At 34.4% G+C, this 10,543-nt stretch overlaps 1 protein-coding gene across 1 annotated transcript in view; it reads left to right on the top strand.

Annotated features, from left to right (window-relative positions):
• LOC109834237 (probable ADP-ribosylation factor GTPase-activating protein AGD5) overlaps nucleotides 1-10,340 on the top strand; it is a 22,853-nt gene extending 12,513 nt beyond the window's left edge. Inside the window, exons 7-11 of the mRNA XM_020402216.1 lie at nucleotides 1,636-1,888; nucleotides 2,022-2,206; nucleotides 4,930-5,208; nucleotides 5,298-5,356; nucleotides 9,801-10,340. Of these exons, the coding sequence (XP_020257805.1) occupies nucleotides 1,636-1,888; nucleotides 2,022-2,206; nucleotides 4,930-5,208; nucleotides 5,298-5,356; nucleotides 9,801-9,957 (933 nt within the window). The 3' untranslated portion in view covers nucleotides 9,958-10,340. The remainder of the gene's footprint in view (nucleotides 1-1,635; nucleotides 1,889-2,021; nucleotides 2,207-4,929; nucleotides 5,209-5,297; nucleotides 5,357-9,800) is intronic.

The following is a 10,543-nucleotide window of genomic DNA, read 5'->3' as shown; positions in this document are numbered from 1 at the left end:
CACCCCCCCACCCCACAAAAAAAAAAAGAAACAAAAAAAAAAGTGAAAAACGAAAAAAAATGTAATAAATATGTTGTTGAACCCTCCCTTATAATTTGACCCTAATTGCTCTCTTAGGCACATGCCTGTGTTTGATAAGAGACCCATTTAATTAAGAGTCCCATTTAACTTTTAAGTAAACCCCGTACCCATTAATTAATCCTATTATCTCCATTCAATCATCTTAATTTGCCGTCATCGCGATTCGTGAGTCCATTTGTTTCAACTTTCTTTAGAAAAATCAGAAGAAGACTTTGGATGATTCTTTAGTTACTTATATTGAGAAAGATGTGTTTGAAACTATTGATAATGAGTTGATTACACAAAGATTCCAAGACATGAAAACTCGTCGAGGACAATTGTAAAATGTCTTTTCTTTTTTATGTTGGAATGAATGGATCTATTTTAGTGGATTTATAAATATTACATTTTATTTATAATTTTTCACCCCCACTACCCTAAGGGTCTTGGCTCTGCAACGGGACCCATGGATTTGGAAACATTGATAATGGTAACTGTAGGAATTGGAAACATTGATAATGATAATTGTAGACAGTCATTGACAATAATGGGGGCTATGTAGGAAAACTATTGAGAAGAGAAAAGGTTAGAAGAATGTTGAGACTTGCAAGGCTTGTAAGACCCTGTAATCTTTAGCTTGTGCTTGAGCCTTTGAGGCAACTTTTAAGCCCACAGAGTTGTATCTTATGAGAGGAAGAAGGAGTTGACAGAAGGTTTACTGCAGAAGGATGTGACTTGTACACATAATTTTCTTCAAAATGGGAAAGGGTAAAAGGAATGGAGTGCAAAGAATAATGAAGAATCAGATGATGAATGAAAGAATTGATTAGGAAAATGGGGGAAAATAGGGGAGAAAGAAGAATAATATGTCATTTAGATTCAAAAAGCTATTTTAACCTAGAACCATGAGCCAAGAAAGATAACAGAAACGATGAAGCATTTTTGTTAATAGTATGTGTCTATGTGATCAAAAGTACTCAAATCACTTGAAGAGCGATATTAGCAAGCAAACATTGAAACCGATCATAGTTGGTCTTGATTTGACAAACCAATGGATGTTAGAGGGAAAATGATGTTCTTGAGGATGCTAGAACCTTTAAGTTGAAGTCTTGGTTTCTTTAGTTCCACACTGAGAAAACAACTGGTGATATTTATTGATAGCTGCGCTTTTATTTAACTCACAGAAAAGAGGTTGGAGGTGAAAGAGTCTGAAGGCTACTTGAATATTTAGGCTGAAGTCAGTCTTGTTTTGGCTCCAGTCTTAGAAAATAGCTTGTAATATTTAGTGATAGGTAGCGCTGCATCTGGGTATTAACATTAGTTTATTCATGATATCTTTTACTACCTTTTTATAGTAAAGTCGTTTTTTGTTATGGCAAGTTAGCACATAATTTCCCATGTTTTCACTATTGGCTTATTGCCATGTTTGTCAATTTTTTAAAAATGATATCTGAAATCAATTGTTATTATCCTATCTTTTTGACGTTTATTTGTTTTTATTTTGCTTCCTTTGTTTGTTATCCAGAAATATCTAACAATTGTTACTCTACATGTTGCCTATTATAACCGGTTCAGGTTCCTTCGGAACCGAAGCCAGTGCCTGTCCTGCCCAAAGCTGATCATCCACAGTCTCCAGAGGTGACACCTGCTAAAGTGGAAGCTTCACCTCCTAAAGTAGAACCCTCACCTCCTAAAGTGGATGCTTCACCTCCTCCTCCAAAGGTTGATTATGCCACTGACCTGTTTAATATGCTTTCCATGGATGGTCCTAGCAGTAATCAGCCTGAATCATCTCCCAGTGACGATAATGCATGGGCTGGATTCCAGGGTAAGTTCCATTGCAGTCTTTATATATTTGGAATGAGCTAGGAAGAACTTTCTTCCTGAACGTTTAATGGATTAATTATGGTATTTGTAGTTCCTCTTATTGTTACTAATCATGGTCCATTAAGAACCTGCAGCGGCAGGAGCAACAGCTAATGCAGAGAAGAAAAGTCCTGCTGATTCAAAGCCAGTGGAAAGCAAACCCCAGTTGGCATCAGGGTTAGAGGACCTATTTAAAGACTCGCCACCAATTTCGCAGCCTTTGGCCCCACAAAAATCCCAGGCAACCGTAACAAATGACATTATGGGTCTCTTTGAAAAGGTGAGGCAATGACATTATTTCTAAAGAATTATATGGATGTATGCTTATCAACTATCCTCTTCGGTTTGTGTTTACTAATTATTACTATAGGTTGGCAGCTTACTTAACAAAGTAAGCTGTTGCTCACGTGGCAGCCTAACTGTAAAGAAATTGGTTTGTAGCATAGGGCTTTTTGCATTTTAGCCCATTTATTATTGCAAGTAGAAGTCCTAAACCCGATGCAATGCAACACCCAAGTTAGTGAGGGGTTTTATGATGCCTTTTCACCCTCTCTTCTCTCCACTCATCCCTTTCTCTTCTATTTCCTGCATTTTTTAATCAAGCTTCAACCAAAAAATATGATCTAAAGAAATAGCAACAATTAAAAGACAATCACGAGCTTACAGATCTAAATCCAGTCCAAATCACATCCGTTCAACTTATCTTAGTACTAATCAAGCTGGAGAATTTCGTGACATCTGATCTTGATGGTAGCTATTTTTTTCAAAAATCTTGATGCTCAATCATGTTTTGCTAGATTCATCATTTTTTTGCTCAAATTCCTTGTAGGTTCTTATGGTTGCAGTAATTCCTCGGAATTTTCAAATTTTCTCTGATGGTTTTGGGTAAATATAGAGATTCAATTTGATGAATATAGCTTAGTTCCATTCTATTTTTTTAATTTAAATAACATATATGTATTCCATCAGATAGAAGAAGGCGAAATCTGATCTTGATGGTATCAAAATTTTTCAAAAATCTTCTTTATGCTCTCAATCATTTTTTTTCTAGATTCTTCATTTTTTCCTCAATTTCCTTGTAGGTTCTTAACTTCTTATGGTTGCCGTAATTGCTCAGAATTTTCAAAATTTTTGAGATGGTTTTGGGTAAATTTAGAGACTCAATTTTGATGAATATAGATTAGTTCCATTCTAGTTTTTTTTAATCACATATATGTATTCCATCACCGTGGTACTTTGGATGTTACCACATTCAACTTTGGGCAAATGATGAACTATCATCCCTCTTGATGAATATAGTGATACTTATGTGCTAATTTGAACTTTGTGGCAATAATTACTTAGTGGATATATTATCCATGGATTTCTGTTACTTCAACACATACAAGTGCGTATTTAGTCTATACACCCATTAATTGCATGTAAAATCTCATCTAATTACCAATAGATTGTAACTACATCCCACTTTTTGTTACGAAAGTTTCTCCAATTTGTGATTACACTTATTGTATCTACTTTCCATAAATTAAAAAAAATAACATATGGAAAATGAAATTTCCCATCTCCCATAATCCCAATCGTAGATGAAAACAAGAGTGTGGAGCTGCGAGACGCAGTCGGGTGATGGCAAGTAGGACGATGGAGTTGATCAAGCAACTTGAGGAATATGAAGATGAAGTTCATTAGATGTAAATCCTCTTCATTTAGATTGGATTTATACCCATAAATTTATATTTGTTTGTCTCCTTGTTGCAAGTTTTTAAATCACTCTTATTGGTGAATTTTGATGAAGAAAACTGTAGAGAACATAAAGAGGAAATGAAATAGTGAAACGGTAGGGAAGAAAAAGTTAGAAGTGGGGGAAACTGGAAAGCGACCTGCTGCCTTGGAAGTTGTGCTCATTGAGTAATTGTACATCTCGTTGAAAAAAATGAAGGGGTTAAATGCAAGATATACCCCTTAGAGGCCCAGCCCTTGCGAGCCAGCTTGCTGCCACATCGGGGACAGCTTACTTTGTTAAGTAAGCTGTCAGCCTATTCGCGTTCTTCCCTTATTATTATTATTATTATTTGTGTGGTGTTTTGGGTGGGGGAGAGGGGGATGAATTACTGAGACACTTAATGGCACTCAATGAGTTATGCATGCACAGTCTAGACGTTGGTGGTTGTACCAGAACATGGAAATAATGCATCCAACCCGCATGACATAAAACAAAAAGACTCAAAAATTCCAATCATGTGCTCAAAGTAAAATAGGTTGAATACCCAGGGAGAAAGAAGGGAGAAGGCCTGAGTGGAAGAATTCTTCTTTTGGGAGGAGTAGGGAGGGCTTCGACTGCCTCATCGCACTTTCACTGCCTAGAAGATAGTTACTCTATATTAAAGCATTGTGCTCTATTCCCAGTCAGCTGCAGCATTGATCCCAACATGAAGTTGCTGACAATCTTACGTAGGCAGATGCAGAATACAATTTTATTAGAAATTATGACTATTTTATTATGTAGCTTTTAGGTTGGCTGCACAAATCCTTTTTCAATAGTCTTAAGGCCCATTTTCAGTTCCATGATAGCAAACGGAAAACGTTAATTTCAATATCATTGCCATGCTTTTATATATATATGGCTGTCTTTGTTAGATTTTTCTTTTTTCGTATCAGTTGTGTCTTTTGATCTGTTTATATTCTAATAGAAGCTGGTAAGCATGCCAATTCAGTTCCAGGTTGAAACCTGATTGTATTGCATTGTAATGCTCATAACGGGTCTTGAGATAATTAAATGTTACTTACAACTGTACTATATAGCATATTCCGAGTAATGTGTGCTGATGTCCATGAGTTCTGATTGAACCTGACTACCTGTTTGAGGCGGTTTATCTTGACTCGGTTAATGATTCTAGTAGACCAATTAATTTATCGTGTTGTTGTTCGGGAATCCCTTATTTCTGTTCCTGGGTTATATTGGAAGAATATGCACATTTGTTGACGTTGATGCTGTTGGTTCTGCAGTCCAATATGGTTTCACCATATGCTGTTCACCAGCAGCAGCTTGCATTCCTTTCCCAGCAGCAGGCTCTTCTCATGGCTGCAGCTAAATCTGGAGGGATTCCGCAAGCATTTCCTGCACAGACAAATGGCCCTCAATCATTTCCTATGCAAATAAATGGGATCGCTAGTTCCCATGTACCTAATGGAAGCACCCCAACCCAAAGCTGGCCAAATCTTGACTACCAAATTCGAGGAATGACACCAGTAATTGGGCAAAATGGCGCCCACAACTTCAATCAGGTGGTTCTTTAGAAAATTTAAAATGTCTGACCTTTTTTCTTTGGGTAGAAAAATGCTTAGTTTATCTTTTCTTTCCTTCTCTGGAGCAGTTAGGAAGCATCAAGCAGGGATATCCCAATATGGATTATGGCGCTTTTCCTACATCAGGGTAGGTTGTCCCCTTCTGTTTTTTTTAAAATTTTTGAATTGATGGTTGTCCTTTTGTTCATTAACTAGTATAGGGCACTCGAATTGCATGTGGTTATAATTGTTTTATGTTTAATTAGTTAGATTTCAATTAAATTTTCAACTAATGAGAATCTTTTGGATAAATATTAAATTAACTTTTCAATAGAAAATAAAATAAATAAGTTTTAATGTCCCTTGGACGTTAATATGAAGTCTTGTAGGTTCTAAGTAAAATGTTTATCATATCAACAACAACGAAAAAAAGAAAAATGCTTGTTTTTGCTTGAATTTTTAAATAGAAAAAAAAGAAAGATGCTTGTTTTTGATTAATTTTAAATAGAAAAAAAGAAAGATGCTTGTTTTTGCTTGAATTTTTAATCCAAAATTCATAGTTTAGCCTATAGAATAAAGTACATCAAAATTAAACTTCAAAGGTATTGGACCTCTTAGATTAAAGTCTACTAAAGTCAAAATTAGATTTTTATCAAAATAATAATAAAATTTTATTGGAACTGGCTTAGTAGTTGCACATCATTTTCCTACATTCCATCTCTAGTTTCGACTTAATTTGCATAATTTTCAAATAAGAATGTAATTGAAGTATTAAATTATTATTTAAAATATTATTTAAATTTATAATATTTTCTTTCTTTGGCATAGAAACTTCAAGTTTCTATGCCAATTTAATATAGCTATTATTGTCGTTTGCTTAACATGATTTACTTACATAAAACTCTATACTTGTTCTTATGCAGTAATGTTAGTTTCTAAAATAACTTAATGAGATATTTTTGTTTCTAGAGAAAGGTGAATTGCACTAAACATCCTTTGCTATAAAATTAACCATATTTGAGTCCTTCGATAATCCACGTGTTCTGGAGAATAATATAAAACTTCATAGTACTAAAGATAGTTCAATAGATAATTCATTTGAATTAATTCTCAAAATTCATTCATCATACTTCTGATAGAACAGTGACATTTATCTACTGAAACTAATAGATACCAGCAAGCAAATTGCTAAAGAGGTCACTACAAATTACCAAAAGAATGGGCACTTTGCACTTTGGTACCCTAAGTTTTATAGTTTTTTTAACTTTGGTACTGCAAAGTTTTTATTTGACACTTTGATACCCAAAGTTTCATATTTTTTGACTTTGATACCCAAAGCTTTTTCCCGGCACTTTGATACCCCAGAGTTTACATATTTTTTAACTTTGATACCTCAAAGTTGACATGTTTTTTAGTTTGGATACGCCAAAGTTTACGTACTTTTTAGTTTTATACCCCAAACTCTGATGTAGCAAAGTGTCCAAAACAAAAATTTGGGGGTATGAAAGTTAAGAAAAGTGTAAAAATTTAAGGATATCAAGGTGTTGGAATAAAATTTTGGGATATCAAAAGCTAAAAAAGGTGTGAACTTTGGGTTATCAACGTGTCGGGAGAAAACTTTGGTGTATCCAAGTAAATGGTGTAAACTTTAGGGTATCCAAGTGCAAATAACCCATAAAAAGAGTAAAAATGAAAACATGAAAATGTGTCACCTTAATTTTTTATCAAGGAGAACGAACAATTGTCGAATCCGTTCCAAATTAATGAGTTTAAGATTTTCTAAACTCTCCATCGGCCAACCACCTGCGAAGCAAGAGTCAACCAAAGCAGAGTACTAATTAGTCTTCTATTCCCTAAATAGTAAATACTACATCGCGGTCAGAATAAAGAAAAATAAACTAACTTGATAAAATTCTATCGTGTGAGAAGCCCCTCCTCTTTCTCTCAGAAACTTTTATAAACATTAAAATATTTTTTTAAGTTTAATTGATTTAAGTTTAAGTGATCAAGCTTGAAACGAAATTACGAAATTATAATAAAGTGAGAGCAATTTGAAGGGAAAACTTACTTTGTAATCAGAGTGAAATTCAATAGTTCCACACTTATCAACCAGTTATCCTTTACAGTCAGCCGCAAAGAAGACTATTGATGAGAATAATTGTAAGAACTAATAAAAAATATTTACTATCCTGAATTTCTACACCTAAAGTCATTCCCCAATCGCTTCTGCAACTTGGATCGATTCCTCAATGCGACGTGTAGCATCTTTGCATCAATTCCTCAATGTGACATGTAGCATCTTCGCTGAAGACTGTAATTGAATGAATTAATGCTCAAGCTAGTAGGTTGATATGAAAAGGAAAAGATTGCCTTCAAAAGAAGGAAAAAAAAAAGATGTGGGCTGAAGGTCCATTGAGTTGAGATTGTGAAGAAGAGGATTACCTATTAATTGATTAATTTCATAAAAGCTAAAACGTAACTGAAAGCTATGAAAGTTTGCTAGCTCATTTGGTGTTACCTAGAATTGGACCGATGAACGTTGTTGAATTATGTCCCTTGGAAAATAAAGATGAAGCCATACGGTTGAAAAGAAATGGACAGTGCATTTACTTGCTTTATATTTACCAACTAAATGGAAAGTTTGCTCTGAGCACTGAGAAAGCCATGTAAAAGGCATAGCTATTCCAACATATTAATAGATATTGTAATGATTATTTATTAATTATAAAGTGTACATTGCATGGAATTTAAAAGTTGCTAGCATATTAATTGAATGTAATTGTGGTGAATTGAATCTCATAAAATTTATATTTTATTATTATGAAAAATATTATGGATAATTATAGTAATTATGTATGTATGTATTAATTTATTTAGGTTAGGTATTTTTCTTTAAATGCTTATGTATGCATGTGTGTTTATGTGTTTATGTATGTATGTCGAAGGGCAATTTGGGGAGAAATGTTTTAACATCCCAATCCACTTTTATAATAGTATAAGACACATAAGATAGAATTCAGGATTTATTCTTTGCTTTGAAGGTTAGAGTCCAAACCATTCTTTGTATATTTCATATTTTGCGATTTGTACGTGAATGTTATGTAGTTTTAAGGTCAAAATTACAAAATCATCGTAGCCGAATCAGTTATGAGGATGTTATAATACACAAATTTGACTTATATGCATTATACTTATATGTAACTTGCATGTTAATGTTGGTGGATTGCAAGGTCAATGTTCCATAATTTTATACTTTGAATAACCTTATAGAATATGTTTCTATATATGTGGCTCTCTGCTGCACACAAATGACTATTGCAGACACAGTCAATTTTACTATAAACAGAAATATATTGCCGCATATAGCATGCACCTTTTTGCTTGTTAATTGCTGATTTGTATTAACTTAAGTTCAGAACTTCAGTCTTTACATTTTAATGTAGTTTTCATTAATCATTAGTGATAAATCAAAATGCTTATTAAATTGTTACTACTATGCAACACATGGACATTTAGACAATTTTCTGAGGTAATATGGATATTTATATTTCTACATTGTTTCATAAATTTTATGTTTTTTAAACTTCAAAAAATATCGTCAAATTTCATTTTCCCCCTCGTAAAAGCACAAGATGGCATATTCATATTGTGTTGTATGCGTTAACCTTTAAGGTTCTCGTGTTATTGTTTACTTTTTGGCATCCAAAGGTTGCTCAGTTCTTTTTTTTAACCAATTTACAGATTTAGCTAAGAAGATGTTAATTCAGTAGTCTTTCAGTACCTCTGTCTTTTTTTCCTTCCTTTTTTGTCACTTGTTTGAAGTTGCAAATCAAAAGTTAACTTGTGCAATACTCCATTAGAGGCTGTGTTCCTGTGGAAGAATTTTATAGGTTAAATTGTGTGATTTTTTTGCGTCTTTCTCATTGTTCCATTTTCTTTTTATTTGTCTATTCTATTGCACTTATAGTCCATTTTGCCAAAAAGCTCTGTATTTAATTCTTGTCTAAATTTCACAAAAACTACCATGAACTTTTTGGGGCTGTTTGGGAGAAAACTATTACACATTTTCACTAGAGAAAAAGTACACTGAACGCTGTCCACTAAACCAATCATGCTTAACGGTAGTTAAGATAAGTTGTCAAGTATTGTGCATGTGACATGTTTTGGATAATTTTGCCCCTATGTAGACACTAAACCCTGTCCACTAAACCAATCATGCTTAACGATAGTTAAGTTGTCTAGTGTTGTGCGTGTGACATGTTTTGGATAATTTCCCCCCTATGTATTTATATATCTCCAATATTGTCCTTGTGAATGTCGTGGATTGATAGCTAGAAATAAGGGTAGTAAGGCCTTTTATCTGGGATGTCAATGGCTTCAGCAACGACGCCCAAATGTTCATGTTATTTCTCTACAGTTCTGAAAATTTTTCGTAGTTCTCTTGTAAAAAGATTTACATCAGGTTCTGTGCAGAGCCCCCTAGATTTCATGGTATTTTCTTGGAATTCACCCCTTGATTTTTCTCAGACATAAGAAATAATAGAATCGTCATAAAAGTCTGTCATATATTCTGAACATACATTTTGTTGCAGCATGTACAGTACAGGATCACCTGTGCCCACCAATGGCGTGATTGCTGGAGGACCGAGCAGGTCCTCTGCATCTCCTGCCCCTTCGAGCACACCAAGCAAATCCGGCGGTGACTTTGATTTCTCTTCACTAACTCAGGGAATGTTCACCAAACGTTGAGGCCCGACCCCATTTCGTTTTGTTTGCAAAGGTTAAACAGTTCTCATCGTGTTTCTCTTCAGTTGTAAACCATTTATTGAGTCATTTCATGTTTCTTCTCCGTCTTTGTGCCTGAAATCAATAAAGACTGGTTCTGCTGGTTTTTGTTGGTGATGGATTAGTTGTATATACCTTGTTTGATTTTAATGAGAGCAATATGCTACGCATACTTTATTAAGTGGAAGGAAAAACTCTCATAAAGGAGAGTTAATAATACTAGATACTATTCATTAGTGCTATGTGAAAGTACTAGAGAAAGAAAATTACAGTGTGTCTGAAGTATATGATAATTTAAGAAAGAAAATGTGTGTTCGAAATAAAATCAGGGAAGTGGTGAACTGGCAGTGTGCTGCTATTGTTTGCGATTGCTCTGCTTATATATACTTTGATTGATTTAGTTAGTGGTAAAGTACTATTATGTTCTGCATTCATGTGAAGGTGGGAGGGCACCGCGTGAGGCTGTGAAGTTGTAATTGATTTTTGTGGGCCGGGTGAAGTTGTAGCTCACTTATCTGTTAGAGTGGAGGCACCGCTTGAGGCTGTGAAG

The sequence above is a fragment of the Asparagus officinalis genome, chromosome 3 (assembly GCF_001876935.1).
Source record: "Asparagus officinalis chromosome 3, Aspof.V1, whole genome shotgun sequence".
Classification (NCBI taxonomy): domain Eukaryota; kingdom Viridiplantae; phylum Streptophyta; class Magnoliopsida; order Asparagales; family Asparagaceae; genus Asparagus; species Asparagus officinalis.
This window is presented reverse-complemented; position numbering and strand designations above follow the sequence as displayed.